At 42.0% G+C, this 20,657-nt stretch overlaps 1 protein-coding gene across 3 annotated transcripts in view; it reads left to right on the forward strand.

Annotated features, from left to right (window-relative positions):
• Positions 1 to 20,657, forward strand: part of LOC139368743 (GRAM domain-containing protein 2A) — a 133,172-nt gene that overhangs the window by 36,772 nt on the left and 75,743 nt on the right. For all 3 annotated transcript variants that reach the window (XM_071108066.1, XM_071108046.1, XM_071108056.1), the window contains exons 3-10: positions 429 to 486; positions 2,328 to 2,400; positions 3,676 to 3,779; positions 8,139 to 8,237; positions 13,443 to 13,514; positions 14,203 to 14,265; positions 15,939 to 16,119; positions 20,177 to 20,270. In XM_071108066.1, coding sequence (XP_070964167.1) covers positions 429 to 486; positions 2,328 to 2,400; positions 3,676 to 3,779; positions 8,139 to 8,237; positions 13,443 to 13,514; positions 14,203 to 14,265; positions 15,939 to 16,119; positions 20,177 to 20,270 — 744 coding nt within the window. The remainder of the gene's footprint in view (positions 1 to 428; positions 487 to 2,327; positions 2,401 to 3,675; positions 3,780 to 8,138; positions 8,238 to 13,442; positions 13,515 to 14,202; positions 14,266 to 15,938; positions 16,120 to 20,176; positions 20,271 to 20,657) is intronic.

Raw genomic sequence — 20,657 nt, forward strand, 5'->3', positions numbered from 1 at the left:
TGTGTGTGTGTGTGTGTGTGTGTGTGTGTGTGTGTGTGTGTGTGTGAGAAAGAGAAGACTGAGCTTGTGTGTGCCATTCAAATATACGGGTCATTTTGTCCATCATTAGCAGTTCAACAGTACATGCTATCATAGTCTTCCTCTGCTTAAAGACTATGTGGAGGATACATTTGAGGAACAAATGCATCATCACCATCACAGTTTTTGCTCTGTACTGAAAGTGCTCTTATCTTGTAGACTTGGTGGGATTGTACGGACAGTGGACTAGTTAACAAAATACCAGAAACAAAAAATGTTCTGTTAACTATCCGGATTGAGCTGAACATGGCACAACAGTCAGATGATTCTTTCTTTTTTTTTCTCCTCGACATATTTAGAAACTTGTGTCACCCCTCCTAAACTTCTCGGTGTTTCTCTCTCCTCCACAGGCTGCAACTGATTGATGACCTGACCTATGAAGATGTCAAGAAATGCTACAGGGGCTCGGTGAGTCGTTGTTTTTTTTCTCACCGCGTCCAGATTCCCACTGTCTGTGGACATTTACACGGTATTGTCGGCATAAGGAAGTAATGGAGGGCTTCGTTCATGTGTAAAAAAAAAAAAAATGTCCTACCCACTACAATATTACGTATAGTCCAAGGGGAGACACAGTAAGGTCGTGTGTAGTTGTACTTGAACTATCACACAGAAATACTGCCTTTACCCGAATTTGTAAGCAAGACATGGTATTTTGTCATAACAAAGGAATGAGTTCATGGCAAGTTATTTAGCATGGTAACAGTCTGTTCAGCAGTCCACAGAACATTGTATGTGCATAGCATGAGTGTCAGCGAATGCATTTGAAATCTTACGAAGTGTTTGTTATTTTACACGATTTTAGCACAGTAACAGTACGCTCACAAGTCCACGTAGTATTGTACGCATACAGTATGAGTTTCAGGGATTTGCATTTCAAACGATTTCAAATGTGTATTATTGTCCAAGGTTTTCTAGTGCAAGCTTCACATACAGGGTGAAGAAAAGTATGTGAGGTTTAAATTAAGCTCCGAACGGATCAGACCATATGCCCTCTGATTTGAACAAACTTGTCTCCAGTCTGATACGCACACAGACTCACGCACAACCACAATCGAACTGATTCAAACAATCACTCCCCTTCAGAATGGCTGACGAAAATGATTCCTTGGAAATTAACCCACAGACGTTTCCAGCAAAGGAGTTTCCGTCTTTTATCTATTTCTGTGACATGGTGAGGTTGGACCCGGGTGCAGAGAAGAGACCAGATGAGGAATCAGTGGTTACGTAGGAACATAATATTTGACTGAGAAATGGTAACAGAAGGATCACAGTAACGCTGGGGAAAACCCAGCAAACACTAACACGAAAACTCACTCAGGCGACAAACGCACACGGCACATAACTCGACAATAGAAAACACGCCTCTTTTAACAGGGAAATCCAAATGAGTAAATAAGACACACCTGATCGTTGTTAATGTCTCTAGGGCGGTCTCTGCCGCCCTCTGGTGACAGGTGGAACCATGACAATTCTAAGTTATAACCCAGGTTGAGGCAAAGAGGGGAAGGGATTGTCTGTGGCACCACTACAGAGGAACAGAGAAGGGAAGGGAACACTGTTAGATGTTACGCAGGATAAACAATTGGGTCAGAACACATTGTGACATAGGAAGTGTGTCTGAGTTATAAAACAACACAGTGTAACAGAGAGGGTGTGGGACTAGTGTATAGTGAGTGATTGACCAGCACCAGGGGAACAGGTGTGTGTGTTTTTTGTGTGCGCTTGCGTGTGCACGTGTGTGGAGAAGAGTGCATTTCTTATGCGTGTGTGTGTGTGTTTATATTTTATTTTATTTAACTAGGCAAGTCAGTTAAGAACAAATTCTTATTTTCAATGACGGCCTAGGAACAGTGGGTTAACTGCCTGTTCAGGGGCAGAACGACAGATTTGTACCTTGTCAGCTCGGGGATTCGAACTTGCAACGCTCTAACCACTAGGCTACCCTGCCGGGTACCATGCCAAAGCTCCAGCCCCCATAGGGAAAGGACAGGGCAGGATCACGTGGCTGAGAGGAACTTCATTGATTGGAAGGGGTTTTATGCACTTCCAAAATAATAACAGGAGCTGAATCATAATCTGTTACTAAAGATTACTAAAGATTAGGTGATATAGTCACATGGCCATCAACTTTTTTTCAAGATTCCGTTTGGGAGAAGTAAAACAGTAACATTTTCTGAAAGGAACCTCACCCACCTCCCCCTTCTCTCACCCCTGTCTATCCCCGTCTCACCCCTGTCTCCCCCTTACAGACGGTCAGCAAGTACAATTCCCAGTACCACAAGCTGTTCCAGACCGTGCCCAAGGAGGAGATCCTCATGAAAGGTAAGTCAGGGGAAATGGAACACTGTCCACACATCACACACTCTGTCCATAATACGAGAATGCTCCTGTACTTAGAATGCACGCCCAGTACATTGCTTCATACAAAGTGGTATGCCAACTGACGGCTTGGGTTGAATGGGTGCATGACGTTTGTGGGAAGATAAAATACAGTGCAAGAAAGCACCATTTGAATTGGGAGTGCTGAACTGCACTGTGTTTGAATGGGGTTTGCATCACTCTAATGTTGACTTGACACTAGACTAGATATGGCTGTGCAGCTACAGTACAACGGTTGAGATGTAGGCTATTCATATAACTTGCAATGCCTTGCTTCTCCTGCCCAGCATATGGACATTCACACTGTCATCCACCACGTCAAACTCGCTAGTCGCTAAAAAGCCGGCAAAGTGGTATTTTTTAGGTTACAAATTCATTTGGGATTATGTGACTTGAGCCAGAGTCAAATCCGTTCCTTTTTCGTTACAAATCACTGTCCGCTGGCTGTCAGAATCACGTCGTCAATCTCCTTACAGCAGGCTTCACAGTGCTTCCTAGCCGTCTGCTTTCCACTCCACAGTGTCTTCCTCTCCCTTCTCTCTCACTACTGTTCTCTCTTTCCATCTCTTTCTCTCTCTTTCCGTCTCTCTCTCTCTCTCTTGACCACTCTCCCTATTCTCCTCTCTGTGGGGGACCCTGTACCAGCCTGCTGCATTCAGCTGGAAATGGAAGTTGGATAACTGAAATCATTCAACCGCCTCTAAGCCAAAAGCCCTCTGAATCAGAGAGGTGTGGGGGGCCGTGATCAAAAGCCTCTCCAATCACAAGTTGCCACTTTGGACTGTTTGTGTTTTGGTCATGACTCATATTTTGTGACGTTAGTTCATAATCTGTGTTAGAACAGTATTGAGTTTATTTCTGGTTCTTTCATCATTTGTGGTACGGGCGTCTAAAGATTGATGTGTTAGTATGCAGGCCCTAAAGAGAAAATCTACGGGGAAAAGGAAAATTACATAATGATATTGCAAGTTGAGTTGTGTTTCTATTCGAAAGGAAATCATCACTAGCCAACGGTATTCCACAGTCCCATACACTTCAGCTGTATCCCACAGCCACAATGTGTAGGTTTGAAGCCAACTCGTATATATCCCACGCTAGCCTCCAGCTCTGCGGATTCTCCCTCTGGTGTGTGTATTCCCCACAGAATGAAATAGAATTGTATTGTATCTCTATGGTATTCCCGGTCTTATTTGTGGTTTTTTTTTCTCCCATTTCCAGTGTATTCCTGTGCTCTTCTCCGAGACATCCTACTTCAGGGCCGCCTCTACATCTCCCGCAACTGGCTGTGTTTCTATGCCAACCTCTTTGGGAAGGACATCAAGGTGAGTGTCAAACAGCCTCGGTGATGTGGTGGTTCATTCGCTCCAGTGGGTCTTCCGTGGTTAGCAGTTACGCTAATGCTGCCTAGTTCACAATGGGAAGGAATTGCAACTGCCCTCAGCCTTGACACAAAATGGCTTCTCTCTTCTAACAATGGGCACGTACGTAAATTCACTCCGGCTATCTACTCCGATTTCAGAGCACTCTCGTTTGAGTGTGCCAGAGCGCAAAATAACTTATGCATTTATGAACGCTCAACAACTGTTGTATATGGCCGGTGTCAGTAAACGTCAGTAAAAAAAGTGTACTTAAATTGTTGCCAGCAGCACAGTTACAGTCACCAACGCTCTGGATAACATGAAAACAGCCTAACCAGCTCTGCTCGGGCGGTTAAAATGGTCAGAGTGAGGTGTTCTCTCATTTGTGTCTGGGACTAGCTAGCAAGCTAGCCAACATTAGATTGCTAGCACACTCTGGCACTCCAAATTTAATTTACAAACACGCCAAATATGAAGACCTGTGTTGAAAATAAATAATAGGCTTATCATCATACCTATCAATGCTTATATAGCGTTGTTGGTATGGCCATTCCCGATAACAGGCTCTCATTTTTACCTCCACACTGTCCATTGACTAGGGATCATTGAACATAAATGGGTGTTTCTCTGTTCAATTGCTGAAGGTTTCTCTCTTTGAAATAGAGAATTAGGCTGTCTGATAGAGACTTATATCCTCTGCAATTTACAACCTGAACACAAAAGACATTCAAATGAGTCGCACTGCATGCAGGTTTCCCTCAATTAAGTCCGTCATTGAAACGGCTTATTTGCTCATGTTTCCTAGTTCAGATAATTGAGCTTGAAAAATGTAAATGGCCTGTTTTGATGTGGTTATTGAAAATAAGTACAATAAAGTGACACGATAGTCAGGTTATTTATTGAACAGCAAACAGTCTTACAAAGATGTTGAGTCCATTTACAGTAAAGGAAATTGAGTTGAGCACCAGTTTCCTTCTTTACAAATCAATACTTTCCACGACGTCACGGGACACAACATAAAAATGTAGTGGCGAAAGGGGAAAGTACGTTCTGAATAATACAATTGTTGGTCAGTCAAGTGTAAAAAAATGTTTTCAAGAGGAAAGGGTATTTTGTATTGTATTCTATTGAATGGATAAAGCATAAGCCTAACAAGGCTATTTTAAGCTCAAAGACCCGTTCACCAGCCAGTCATTTGAAGTGACTGAAGATTAAGCACGGTGTCAACTCGCCCTGAACCCAACGATCAATCACTCACTGTGTGTACACTTCCGCTGGAATAGACCTTTACCTCTTCCTTATCTCACACTGTTCCGCTCCCCCTTTCTTTAAATGGGCACAAAGTCCCAAGATTGGGGTGCATAGTGATGTAGCGGAAAGGTCACACAGCTCATTTTTTGTCATGTGCCATGTGTCTACTCTTAACTCAGCGAATGGCATTCCAAACACTGTTCTGTACAGAATAAAATGATTGTTCGAAATGTTTGCAAGTCATCCGGCTCAGATTCCCCATGTATAAATGGATTGGGTAGAATATAATGTCCATATTAGTTGCTCTCAATATGCAACAATAATGCCATTGCAATGAGAATGTGCAAAATAACAATGTTACCTTAATGTGTCCTTGTTGACTGACTGATCACTAAGGGAGTGAAGGGATGCTACGCTTAACACTAGAAAAAGCCTGGCCTCATTGTGCCCCCCTTCGGGCCAATGACGTGTCTTCTGAACGTCAACATTCTAGTAAATACATTTCATATACAGTACCAGTCAAAAGTTCGGACACATCTACTCATTCAAGAGTTTTTCTTTATTTGGACTATTTTCTACATTGTAGAATAATAGTGAAGACATCAAAACAATGAAATAACACATATGGAATCATGTAGTAACCAAAAAAAGTGTTAAAGAAATACAAATATATTTTCTATTTGAGATACTTCAAAGTAGCCACCCTTTGCCTTGATGACAGCTTTGCACACTCTTGGCATTCTCTCAACCAGCTTCACCTGGAATGCATTTCAATTAACAGGTGTGCCTTGTTAAAAGTTCATTTGTGGAATTTCTTTCATTCTTAATGCGTTTGAGCCAATCAGTTGTGTTGTGACAAAGTAGGGTTGGTATACAGAAGATAGCCCTATTTGGTAAAAGACCAAGTCCATATTATGTCAAGAACAGCTCAAATAAGCAAAGGGAAGTGACAGTCCTTCATTACTTTAAGACATGAAGGTCAGTAAATGGAGAAAATTTCAAGAACTTTGAAAGTTTTTTCAAGTGCAGTCACTAAAACAATCAAGCGCTATGATGAAACTGGCTCTCATGAGGATCGCCACTGGACGTCCCAGAGACACCTCTGCTACAGAGGATAAGTTCATTAGAGTTAACTGCATCTCAGATTGCAGCCCGAATAAATGCTTCACAGAGTTCAAGTAACAGACACATCTCAACATCAACTTTTCAGAGGAGGCCTTCATGGTCGAATTGCTCCAAAGAAACCACTACTAAAGAACACCAATAAGAAGAAGAGACTTCTTTGTGCCAAGAAACACAATGGACATATATTTTCTAAACTGCATTGTTAGTTAAGGGCTTGTAAGTAAGCATTTCACTGTAAGGTCTACACCTGTTGTATTCAGCGCATGTGACACATACAATTTGATTTGACAAATATGATTTGATTTGATTAGACCGGTGGAAATCTGTCCTTTGGTCTGATTAGATTTTTGGTTCCAACTGCCGTGTCTTTCTGAGGCACAGAGTAGGTGAACGGATGATCTCCGCATGTGTTGTTCCCACCGTGAAGCAGGGAGGAGGAGGTGCGATGGTGTGGGGGTGCTCTGCTGGTGACACTGTCTGAGATTTATTTAGAATTCAAGGCACACTTTAACCAGCATGGCTGCCACAGCATTCTGCAGCGATACGCCATCCCATCTGGTTTGCGCTTAGTGGGACTATCATATGTTTTTCAACAGGACAATGACCCAACACACCTCAAGGCTGTGTAAGAGCTATTTGACCAAGAAGCAGAGTGATGGAGTGATGCATCAGACCTGTTCTCCACAATCACCCAACCTCAAACAAATGACAATTACAAGTTACCTTAGTTTTAAAGAGCACAACCTCTTATTTAATATTACACCACATTCATGTCAGTAGGAATAAGACTCATTGTGTCAATTGTGTAGAATTCCTTCCTCTGTAGTCATATCACAAAGTGAATGCACAAGCTGCATTTTGAATGCCTTCAGGGACCAGCACCTGCGGTTTCTGGGAAGGGGCCTTTGCAGGGTCCCGCAAACAATGTATGCATTTATGATGGACATTTTGAGCATCCCCAAAACATATCCTTCCACCATTTTTTTGCCTGTGGATCCAACACTGTAATAGCTTCTCATTTGGTCAAGATGGTCAACCACACTCTTCATTTTCTTGTTATAATCCATTATAAGGTCTGGAAGAGATTTCTACCACCGTTTCTACCACTTTTAAAAACAACTCCAAACCCCCTGCCTTTCACTTTAGGCACATGCTGTGTGGTACAAGGGTGAATGTTGTGACTTGGGGCAGACAAACTCCATGGAAACGTAGGCTCCCCTCTCGGGTTTTCTCTCCCTCTTCCTCCCTCTCTCAGTCTGCTTCCTCCTCTCCCTCTTCCTCCTCCTGTCCCTTTTCCACCTGCTCTTCCTCCATGTTCCTCTTCAAAACAACTAGTTAGCTGACTACAGCAGATACAGCTAAACACTAACTATTTCAACGAGACCGAGAGCAATCATTCGAGCTCCACCGCTGATGCTCTCACCTGTACCAACCAAGTTATCATGCCATGACTTGCTAATCTGAGAACGAATCCACAAGTTTCACAGCATCAAACATCGACAACACCAAACATATATCTGCTGTTTACTTATTTCAATCACCTCGACATCATCGCTTTTCTGCCCCAAATATATAAACATTTAAATGACAGAATACCATGTTTCCGGTTTCTGCTTGATGACAATAGCCATGCGAATACGACAACAGGTTTATTAATTAGTAAATTTTGCGACATTGACACAAATATTATTGTTAGGTAAGAAAGGCCGTTGACGGCCGCTATGGTTTTTGAGTTAAATATATTACTGTGCTTTGAGTGTTGCGAATTCAAGTATTTTTTGGGGTAAAGTCTTTTTTAGGAAATGTCAAGGATGGGGCGGGACAGTTAAAAAGTTGTTTTTAGTCAACATGACGCTCTTGGCTCTCCTAGTGCTGCAGGAGTAAAGGGATGCTATGCTATTAGGCTATGAAGTGCAGGTGCTAATCATGTTTGCTTTTCCTCTACAGGTGGCCATTCCAGTGGTGTCAGTACGGCTGGTGAAGAAACACAGGACAGCAGGCCTAGTACCTAACGGGTTGGCCATCACTGTGGACACCAGCCAGAAGGTATGGCTCAGCATACAGTGCCTTGCAAAAGTATTCGGCCCCCTTGAACTTTGCGACCTTTTGCCACATTTCAAGCTTCAAACATAAAGATATAAAACTGTATTTTTTTGTGAAGAATCAACAACAAGTGGGACACAATCATGAAGTGGAACGACATTTATTGGATATTTCAAACTTTTTTAACAAATCAAAAACTGAAAAATTGGGCGTGCAAAATTATTCAGCCCCCTTAAGTTAATATTTTGTAGCGCCACCTTTTGCTGCGATTACAGCTATAAGTCGCTTGGGGTATGTCTCTATCAGTTTTGCACATCGAGAGACTGAATTTTTTCCCATTCCTCCTTGCAAAACAGCTCGAGCTCAGTGAGGTTGGATGGAGAGCATTTGTGAACAGCAGTTTTCAGTTCTTTCCACAGATTCTCGATTGGATTCAGGTCTGGACTTTGACTTGGCCATTCTAACACCTGGATATGTTTATTTTTGAACCATTCCATTGTAGATTTTGCTTTATGTTTTGGATCATTGTCTTGTTGGAAGACAAATCTCCGTCCCAGTCTCAGGTCTTTTGCAGACTCCATCAGGTTTTCTTCCAGAATGGTCCTGTATTTGGCTCCATCCATCTTCCCATCAATTTTAACCATCTTCCCTGTCCCTGCTGAAGAAAAGCAGGCCCAAACCATGATGCTGCCACCACCATGTTTGACAGTGGGGATGGTGTGTTCAGGGTGATAAGCTGTGTTGCTTTTACGCCAAACATAACGTTTTGCATTGTTGCCAAAAAGTTCAATTTTGGTTTCATCTGACCAGAGCACCTTCTTCCACATGTTTGGTGTGTCTCCCAGGTGGCTTGTGGCAAACTTTAAACGACACTTTTTATGGATATCTTTAAGAAATGGCTTTCTTCTTGCCACTCTTCCATAAAGGCCAGATTTGTGCAATATACGACTGATTGTTGTCCTATGGACAGAGTCTCCCACCTCAGCTGTAGATCTCTGCAGTTCATCCAGAGTGATCATGGGCCTCTTGGCTGCATCTCTGATCAGTCTTCTCCTTGTATGAGCTGAAAGTTTAGAGGGACGGCCAGGTCTTGGTAGATTTGCAGTGGTCTGATACTCCTTCCATTTCAATATTATCGCTTGCACAGTGCTCCTTGGGATGTTTAAAGCTTGGGAAATCTTTTTGTATCCAAATCCGGCTTTAAACTTCTTCACAACAGTATCTCGGACCTGCCTGGTGTGTTCCTTGTTCTTCATGATGCTCTCTGCGCTTTTAACGGACCTCTGAGACTATCACAGTGCAGGTGCATTTATACGGAGACTTGATTACACACAGATGGATTGTATTTATCATCATTAGTCATTTAGGTCAACATTGGATCATTCAGAAATCCTCACTGAACTTCTGGAGAGAGTTTGCTGCACTGAAAGTAAAGGGGCTGAATAATTTTGCACGCCCAATTTTTCAGTTTTTGATTTGTTAAAAAAGTTTGAAATATCCAATAAATGTCGTTCCACTTCATGATTGTGTCCCACTTGTTGTTGATTCTTCACAAAAAAATACAGTTTTATATCTTTATGTTTGAAGCCTGAAATGTGGCAAAAGGTCGCAAAGTTCAAGGGGGCCGAATACTTTCGCAAGGCACTGTAGTACAGCAGCACAATGCACTATGGCTCTTCCACTCACAGACAGCTAGCATTATCTAGGTGTTAACCCTAACACTTTAAGAGTTTTTTTCTTCATAGAAGAGTTTCAAGCAGGCCGGGTAAGTGTTTTTATTAAAATATATAGACTGTATATAAACTATCGTTCTAAAGTTTGGGGTAACTTAGAAATGTCCTTGTTTTTGAAAGAAAAGCACATTTTCTGTCCATTTAAAATAACATCAAATTGATCAGAAATACAGTGTAGACATTGTTAATGTTGTAAATGGCTATTGTAGCTATAAAAGGCAGATTTTTTTCATGGAATATCTACAGAGGCCCATTATCAGCAACCATCACTCCTGTGTTCCAATGGCACGTTGTGTTAGCTAATCCAAGTTTATAATTTTAGAAGGCTAATTGATCATTAGAAAACCCTTTTGCTACTATGTTAGCACAGCTGAAAACTGTTGTCCTGATCAAAGAAGCAATAAAACTGGCCTTCTTTATACTAGTTGAGTATCTGGAGCATCAACATTTGTGGGTTCGATTACAGGCTCAAAATGGCCAGAAACAAAGAACTTTCTTCTGAAACTCGTCAATCTATTCTTGTTCTGAGAAATGAAGGCTATTCCATGTGAGAAATTGCCAAGAAACTGAAGATCTCGTACAACGCTGTGTACTACTCGACTTCACAGAACAGCGCTAACTGTCTGTAGCCAGGATAGAAAGAGGAGGGGGAGGTTCCGGTGCACATTTGAGCAAGAGGACAAGCACATTAGATTGTCTAGTTCGAGAAACGGATGCCTCACAAGTCCTCAACTGACAGCTTCATTAAATAGTACCCGCAAAACACCAGTCTCAACGTCAACAGTGAAGATGTGACTCCGGGATGTTGTTTTAAGAAGGTCATACCGAGGATAATTTAGCTATTTGATTTTGAATTTGAAGACCCCTTGAAGTATCAAAATAAATATATACAAAAATTATTTAATGGAAAAATTGTATTTGGCCCTATCTGGTAAAGACCAGATCCATATTATAGTAAGAACAGCTCAAATAAGCAAAGAGAAATGAGTCCATCATTACTTGAGACATGGTCAGTCAATGCGGAACATCTCAAGAACTTTGAAAGTTTCCTCACGTGCTGTCACTAAAAACATCAAGAGCTATGATGAAACTGGCTCTCATGAGGACTGCCACATGAAAGGAAGATCCACAGTTACCTCTGCTACAGAGTACAAGTTCATTTGAGTTACCAGCCCAAATAAATTCTTCAGAGTTCAAGCAACAGACACATCTCAACATCAACTGTTCAGAGGAGTCAGGAATCAGGCCTTCATGGTCAAATTGCTTACCATAATATGGACTTGCTTCTACCAAATAGGGCTATCTTCTCTATACCAACCCTACCTTGTCACAACACAACTGATTGGCTCAAATGCATTAAGAAGGAAAGAAACTCCACAAATGTAATTTTAACAAGGCACACCTGTTAATTGAAATGCATTCCAGGTGACTACCTCATAAAGCTGGTTGAGAGAATGCCAAGAGTTTGCAAAGCTGTCATCAAGGCAAAGGGTGGCTACTTTGAAGAATCTAAAATCTGAAATATATTTGGACTTGTTTAACACTTTTTTTGTTTACTGCGTGATTCCATATGTGCTATTGTGTAGTGTTGATGTCTTCACTAGTATTCTACAATGTAGAAGTGACCCTTGAATGAGTAGGGGTGTCCAACCTTTTGACTTGTACTGTACTTCCATAATTGTCTTTTACTGATACCGGGTGGCCTTCAGACGAGTCTTGTGAGGCCTGTGGGCATCCTAGAGCAACATAACCTAGGGGGGATAGTGTGTAGGTCAAACTGTTCGGACGCTGCAGACAGAAGTTGGCAGATCGGCCGTGCCGACTTCAGACGAATCCCAAAACGCTTGTGGGGGGTCGTAGAGCAAAACAGAGAACACCATGTTCGTGAGTCTCGCGATTTCCGCGGGGCGCGGACTCTAGGTGGTTAAGACACTTTGTGTCCTTTATTTTGGCAGTTACTGTACCTGTAGTTTGTTCTCAACAGACACTGCTCTGATTTGAGAATATACAACATATCAGGTTAAAGGCCCAGTTCAGTCAAAAACGTGATTTACCTGTATTTCCACACTATGAGGTAGGAATAGTACTGTGAGCATCTGTGTGAAAAGACCGCCTTAAATTTCAGCTTTTTTTGTGGGATGGAGTTTTGGTGACCAGGCATTAAATGTGTTAATATACCAATAAGAAAGTGTTCCGAACCTCTCTGCCAATAATAGCTAGGTTTCCCCTCCCCACTCTGACCACTCCCAGACAGTCCTAGCAAAATTCTAGCATGAGAAATTGCTCTTTGCTCAAAGCTATTTTTGTTCCTAATGGAAAACAATCACAGTAAGGTTACTCAGAAATGATTTGATATTGAGATAAAAATGGCGCTATTGGACCTTGAAAGGTCAAAGGTCACATCCATGTTCACCTTATTGACTATATACAGTTCTTCAGAGGTGTTTGCTTTGAGGATATTAGCAGTTTATTTGTAAATGAATTAACATATTTTTCTGTACTTCATTTATCTCTGTGTCAGAAGCCCATTTTTCTGGCCCAGCAAAAATTATTTTTGTTTGATGGAAGCCTCCACACTCGATGGATCTTAATATTTTTGGATGTGATTTATATGGAGTAGTCTACAGCTTGCATTCATGGAGCTATAGAAGACACGTTGACCCAATGGCTTCTTGCTACTTAATCACTTCGTGATGTATTGCTTTGAGTCTTTCTTGTTTTTCTTTATTTAATTAGATCCATTGGGTCCTCAATGGGGTGGGATTGGGTTGGGGGAGGGGGGGTTTGTAACTTCATTCTGTTTTGTTTGCTTTTCTTTATTTAATTAGATCCATTGGGTCCTCTGTGTGGTGGGATTGGGTTGGGGGGGGGGGGGGGTTGTAACTTCATTCTGTGCATCTGTATTCTTGTTTGCTAACAGTTATTATTATGAATAAAAACATTTGATCGTAAAAAGGGATGTACAGCGATCAGGGTGCTTGCGTTTTGTTTCAAACGGTAACTCAAGAGTCTGTTCTCGTTCTTGTACAAGTTAGTGGTGTGATGTAACAGGGCTCCTGACACAGCAAACGCCTTTTATGGGGTTTTACGGTCCTTAGTGATGATGGCTAAAGCTGCTGACTGCCACCTGGCTTTGTTTTGTCTTTCATGAATTAGAGAAGCTGAGTAGGGGGAGACAGCTCTCACATAACTTCAATGACTAAATGTGTTTTGGGAATAGTGGTCTAAAGCAACAACAAAAAAATGGAATGGGTAACACTTACTATACACCTATTGTCTGTTTCGTTTATGTAGTACACAGCTGAATTGATTGGCTGAAGCTACTCAGTCATTGCATGTCATAAAAATGTCAGTTGACAAGTGAGAAATCGAACTTTGTTGATAACCTGTGCATCTTCACATCTGCTGTAATAGACCGTCAGAGGTAGTGGATTTATTTTTATTTTTAACCCAAGTGTCTTGTTCTCTCTTGCAGTATGTGTTTGTGTCCTTGCTGTCCCGAGACAGTGTCTACGATGTCCTCAGGAGGATCTGTACACACCTTCAGGTGCGGAATAACCTCACAAATGCCATTGTCAAAGGGACTTTAGTATACCAGTAGATGCGGTAAAAGGTCAGTGGAACGCAGACCTTGGGGGAGAGAAGTTTGCCGGATGGGCGCACACTAACCAAGTTGATATTTGCCAAATCCATCAAGATTGCTGTATTGTAACAGGCCCACAATGTGGTTACTAAAGTCCCGTTTGGATACATTTAGCTGTTTTCAGTGCATAACATTTAGAAAGTTGTCCCTTTTTCGGGTTTAGAAAAAGTGGTTGCTAAATGCTAGCTCCCGTTCGTGTAAGCTGATGGCATAGCTAGCATACAGAAATTGTTGGTGGCAGTCAGACGTTATTTTACTGTAATGTAGATGATGATATGTACATGTACTGGGGTTGACATCCATACAAGCATTATACACCGATTTTTTTTTACCTCAACATAGTGTGAAATACACCTAAACAATAGCTTGAATGGGCTAATTTTGCTTGGGGGCAATGAGGCGATTCAGGATCTTTCCCCCCACTCGTTTACATGGCATTTCCATTGTTTTGGTCGTCATCCATTGACCTCTTTACCTCATCCATGGTCTGTGAGATTGAGCAGATATCGTGGATATCAATACTGATGTGTAGTTACACAATAGAGAACTACTAATTACTGTAGTTACAATGTAACCTTATTTTCCTCCTTAGGTGAATGGGAAGAAAAGCCTTAGCCTGAAGCAGTACTTGGAGGAGCCTAGCTCACTATCTATGGTAAGCCCAGCCAGTACACACAACGACACTACTCTGGGTGCAGTACAGTAGGATAGGTATGGTAGCCTGGGTGCCAAGCGGTTTCTGCTCTCTTACAAACATGGAAGGAGTGACAAGGAGTTAGCAAGAGATCAAAACACAGTCTCGCACCCAGGATACAGTTGTGGTGCAACCAACCCTGCTTTACACAACAGTCTAGATCCATCTGTAACTGTTTGTTGACCAGCTGCCAAAGACCATAAATTGAACTTGGAAATGTGCAATTTACAGCATCCCTGTACTTTATAGTAAGTGTGTGTAGGGTCAAAGAGATAGATGGGGTCATGTAGTGTAGCGTCAGAATTATGCAAGTCAGAGTTAGGCATTTGTTAAAGATGTCTTTTTTTTTTTTTTACTTTTACTGTTGGAAAGCAATATCCCAAGTATGAGCACAGTAAAGTACACACACTTTATGGTAAAAAAAAATGTTTGAGCAAAATAGGGTTTTTTAGACACTACTGCAAGGAGACTGGAGTGGTACTTTAAGTGTTTTGAATATGCCCCTACACATTACTCAACGTGACTCTCATAGTAGTAAATTGCACTACTATACTGAACAAAAATATAAACGCAACATGCAATCATTTCTAAGATTTTACTGAGTTACAGTTCATACTGTATAAGGAAATCAGTCAATTGAAATAAATTCATTAGGCCCTAATCTATGGATTTTGACGATGTAGGCAGTTTATGGTAGAGAAATTAACATCAAATTATCTGGCAACAGCTCTGGTGGACATTCCTGCAATCAGCATGCCAATTGCACGCTCCCTCAACTTGAGACACCTGTGGCATTTTATTGTCCCCAGCACAAGGTGCACCTGTGTAATGATCATGCTGTTTAATCAGATTATTTCTATGCCACACCTGTCAGGTGGATGGATTATCTTGGCAAAGGAGAAATGCTCACTAACAGGGATATAAACAAATTTGTGCCAAATTAGCTTTTTGTGCATGTGGAAAATGTCTGGGATTTTTTTTATTTCAGCTCATGAAACATGGGACCAACACTTTTTAATATTTTTTGTTCGGTGTATATACACTGAAGCATGCTTCTGGCCTTCCTTGTCAATTGTAAGTCCTCTTAAGAATAAGATAAGCGGAGTGCCTCAAACTGCTGTTTTTAATCCTTTAGTAGACCCTTTTTTGTTTGATCGCCATCATCATGGGTTATTAAGAAGCTTAGCATGCTGCTATTTTACTCAGGCGAAAGTCAAATGTTTTTTTTTAGAGCTACTAAAGCAATAATAATCCACTCAGTGATGTGAGTGCTTAAAAGGGACCTCAAACTCGAACTTTCCTTCTAGCCTTTTCTCCTCTTGATCTTGTTTTTTTTACTCACTGGCATAATGGTAGGTTCCAATTCGTTTACAAAAAAACCCATATCCAAATTAATAACAGCCGCTGGGAAAAAAGGCCAAAAGGCCAATATATAGAAAAAGAGAATGCCCACTCACTGTTTCGCTTCTCCCAAACGTGATAATTTAACAAAGTTTAGGCAATACAATCCCTAACGTGTCAACCAAAAACATTGTGATTATAATCGCCCAAACGTAATTAAAGATACCTTTTCCTTTCAGCCTCTCTCAACTTCATCTCCTCTCTTCCCCTTGCTCCTCTCCTCCCTCATTCAGGATGAGTTCCCTGTGGTCAATGACTTCCCTCCAGTGTTGAAGTGGAGGAGAAAGCCGTCCATTCCATCCGTGTCCTCCTCTCTCCCAGACCTCCTGGGGAACTCCACCAGCAGCCTGAGCGCAGTGGACACCCCCTACCTACCCACTGAGGTTCCACTGACATTGAAGAGTAAGATCAAAGGTAAGCCCCGCTCAATCATCAATCATCATGGGGCAACAGGTTCATGGGGCGACAGATTTCTTGGGTTGGAAAGGATTATTTTGGATTAAAAAATGACTCCAGGCTGCACATAAACGCCTAAAGCCTGATAGAAAGTATGTTGAAATTATAATGGGCCTATATATTTGGAAATAACTGCCCTTTTTCCAGTCCACAAATAGATTTTGACAAACAAATCAGTCCAAATCAGTGACAAACAAATCAGTCCAAACAAAAGTATTCGCATTCAAACCTTATGTGGATTGAAACCCTCGATGTTGCTTGCCCCTAGAGGTTAGAGAGGTAAACCTGGCCACAAGACGGTTGCCAGTTCGAAACTTTGAATCCCGGGTCTTATGGGGAAAGTCTAAAAGGAAGTGAGCAGGCAACTGGAGGGTTGCTGTTGTCAAGTCCTACAAATGGTGTACATGTTTTAGGACCTCTGTCAGGTTCAAAATTCAAAGCCTAAATCATACAGCAGGTATCCTCAAACAGTGGACAATAACCTAACCACTGGTCCAAGGTCAGATATTTTCCAGCCCTTTTATGGCCTAGGTTAGGATTGGGATGACGGTAATCTGATCCATAGAGGCAACCTTTCATCCATCACACTGTCAGCACTCTCACAAACAGCCTGTCATGTTTCTTTCCCTCTCACCCAGCCCCCCCCCCCCCCCACACACACACACACACAGAGGTGGCAGGCTCTGAATAGACCCAGCTCAGTTGTAGCTTGCATGGGTGCCTGACTTACTTTTTTTTTTATCCAACAACAGACAAGCTAACTAAAACAGAAACAGGCTAACTTAGCTAAATGACTAAATTATACATACTTAATGACTAACATTTAAATGTAAGCTAGGCTCTGTTTTGGTTCTCTGTGCCTGACGGTAGTCTCTTATGACAGACGGGTACCGAGATAACTCGACAGAAAAGAGGACTATTAGCCGATATCTCTTCCTTCCTCCACACGCAAGCTGTTTTTGCTAATGTAGCCATTGGAGTCACCTTTTGGGCCACAAGTCACACGCTATTGACTCACACACTGATAAGTAGGGATCTATGGCTACTAATTACCTAGCCGATAGTCTTTTTCTAACCAGCGTGCACAGAGACACGTACGTTCTCCAATAAACTACCTGAACTCTTGATTTTTGTATGAGCTCAACTTCTTTTTTTTCTTCTTTCCCTTCTACTGGCTAGAGCAGAGATGGACAACTGGTGCCTCCCCACCCCCTTTTTTTTAGGCCGGGGAACAATTAATAAAAGGAAGAAACATTTTTACATTTGAACTCAACACACTTTCCTTGAGAGTTAGAGGAATAGAGTACACAAGGTGCAATTTCGAAATTTGGTTGTGCATCAGCAGATTGGTAAATTAGTCTAGTGGCCAGCTATCTAAACTTCTAGTAAGCAGTTTAGATAGGGTGGAGGCAAACGTTTGCGTTTTTCACTATGGCAAAATGTGTAGAATTGCAGCAAATTAGCTGTAAAACTGAAGAAAAAAAAATAATATCCGCCCCGTGGCAAAATGAGGAGAATTGCAGCAAATTAGCTGTAAAACTGAAGAAAAAAAAAATCTCTGCCCCGTGGCAAAATGAGGAGAATTGCTTGAAATGAGTTATAAAATAGCAAAGTCTTCTCTCCGCCCCATGGCAAAATGTGTAGAATAGCAGGATTATAGCATTAATTATTAAGCCTGTGAGGAGTTTATATATGGGGGGGCAATGAGTGTCGAATTTAGTCAAGATAAACTTTTATTGCTGTTTTGATATGTGAGGCATATTTACTCTAATAGAAGGAACATAATGCTTAGGTTGTTACAAGTGTACTGATATAAGTGTGATGCACGTGACATCCCGGCAACTTTGAGAAAAAAACACTTGACATCGGAGTTGTCCCTGTTGAAATTCGAGACGTTCTGTACATATTCGTGAGGCTAGCTTAGCATCTCACTCTCCATTGAATACAGGCGGTTGACGTCAACACCCCTCATCGAAGAGTTCAAAAAAGTATTCAAATAACGAGATGTATCCACCAATCCAAAGACAGGAATAGGCGGGAGCTTGACAGCCCGCTGTTCTGCTCTGTGGACAACAAATCCCATTGTTAGGGTGAAGACACAAGCATCTCCTCATTATTTCCAGTATCTCTGGTTGTCCCTGTAGTTCTAGAAGTATGAGAGGTGCCCTCAGAGTGGCGGGAAACACACAGACTTCTCCTTTCATACATAATTGTACCTTCTCTCAGATCATTAAAAGCCCCGCTGTGTGGTTTTTAGCAGGGTCCTGTTCATTAGGCACCAAATTGAAGAAAGTGGACTGAAAAAATGGAGAGACTACTTTGACTTGTCCAATAAGAAACGCACATTTTCTGTTTGCCGTTGCAAAAACATTTCCATAGCGTGACATAATGAACAAGACCCTGTCGAGGCCAACCCCAGCCCTGTTAAAAAAGATGGCTAGAATGAAATGTTAGCACGATCAACGCATACAAATGTACAAAATATATCTGACTGTAAAACTAGCTCCAAGACTAGTATTGTTCCTTTCTATGTGTAAGGAAGCACCACTTCAAAGCAACGATTATGGTTTAAAGGGTCTTGTGTAGGCTAAGTAAGGTTGTAAATGGATCCCCTGACTTTCTCCAACGTGTCTGCCTTCAAGTTTAATTCCTGCTGCGTTGGTGTCAGACTTGGGATAGGAGACTGACAGTGGTGCATAGCTGTTACATTCTGACCAGACCAGACACGTGTAACGGATGTGAAACGCTAGCTTAGTTAGCGGTGGTGCGCGCTAAATAGTGTTTCAATCGGTGACGTCACTTGCTCTGAGACCTTGAAGTAGTGGTTCCCCTGTTACGCGAGCGTAGCAAAATACATTCAGAAATCCATGTTATTCAATTATTGCTCGCGCGCGCCAACGAGCGTTTGCGAAAGTCTCCAACGAGCGTGCGCTGAAAGCCCTGCCTCTCCCATCTCCTCATTGGCTTATAGAAGCAGGTACCCACGTGCCATCTCCTCATTGGTTATACCCACGTGGATGACTGAAGGACGAACTGTTTTGCCGGTAGTTGTGGTAATACAATGAAAGTTTCACCATATAAGTTAAATGATGAAAAAGCCTGGAAGGAGGAGAGATGACTAGAACCAATTCGGTTGGCCGTTTTATGTGTGGATTAATTGTCGGAGTAGAGGACCTTGTGCATTTCAGGTAAAATAACAACTCAATGTTTATATCCCAGGACAAATTAGCTAGCAACAGCAAGCTAGCTAAATAGGACAAATTAACGTTAGCTAGCAAGTGTAAGCTAACTAGCTAAATTGCCATACATGTTTAATGATTTTCGACCTGTCCCCAAATTAATGTCATTGGTTCAGTTTGTTTTGATATTTTAACCTGCGTGTGGTGATCGCGTTTGGTGTGGGGGGGCAAAATAAATTTATGCACGATAGCGCACGCGCGCAGCCGGTTTGGGTTCCGTGTTAGCCACCCACATACTCAGCGCTGTGTTGACTGTGTAGTCTATAGAAAAAGAAAAGCTCAATGATAACACTCAGGCCATTATGCTGTGGTGTGTTGTCTAAAGACGGGTTGGTTGTTTAGCAACAAAACCGGCACTTGCGCAATGTTTATTGAAAACATAAATACATATGTGAGCACTTGTTGTCTCTCAAATATATTGTTACAGTTGTTGGTTAGCTAGCTAGCAATTATTTTACCATATTAGCAAAACAAGACATGGTATCAATAACAAGATACAACGAGCTGTAGCAAGCCACCCAAGATTACCCACATAGCAGCGTCTTGTCATTGTTGCTAGCTATCTGACCATTCAGAATCACAATGCAAAACGGCCTTCTGCCTCATCGATGTGCGCGCATAATTTTTTTGTGACGTTGTCAGCCGGCCCTTCTATAGAGACAGAATAGCTTAATGCTAATGCCTTTTAGCATTGCTCTCTCTTGTGGTGTTGTCTATAGAGAAGCAACAGCTCAACGCTAACGCTAACCCATTTTGGTCTGTTGTGTTGTGTGCAGAGCGGAGTCTGGAGACGGAGAAGATCCTCCTGGCAGAGCCAGTACCAGAGCTGGGCCACATGGAGTACCAGCTGCTCAAGTTCTTCATACTTCTGTGAGTACTGGACAAACTCACCAGGTGCTGTTTGTGTTCTCGTGGCGTGACAAGTACCATAGGAGTTGGCAAGGCAACCCAAACAGATCTGGGACCAGGCTTCGGACGGACCACAATGCACTCACATCACACACAGGGATAAGGTCCTGTTATTATGCACTTAGGAAGAATATAAATTGCATCGACTTCTTTCCTGGTGTCACCGCTCCTCACCTCCTTCTCAAAACCCATTGGATGAGAAGGTCAGAGGTCCCTCCCCTCTGACCTTCTCGTCCCATGGGTATTGAGAAACACGAGGAGTGACGACGTGAGGAATCAAGGCAATGCAATTTCGATTCTCCCTTGCTGTCATACTGCCACCTGCTGGTCATAGTAATTCTGACCAGT

Source organism: Oncorhynchus clarkii, chromosome 2, assembly GCF_045791955.1.
Source record: "Oncorhynchus clarkii lewisi isolate Uvic-CL-2024 chromosome 2, UVic_Ocla_1.0, whole genome shotgun sequence".
Classification (NCBI taxonomy): Eukaryota; Metazoa; Chordata; class Actinopteri; order Salmoniformes; family Salmonidae; genus Oncorhynchus; species Oncorhynchus clarkii.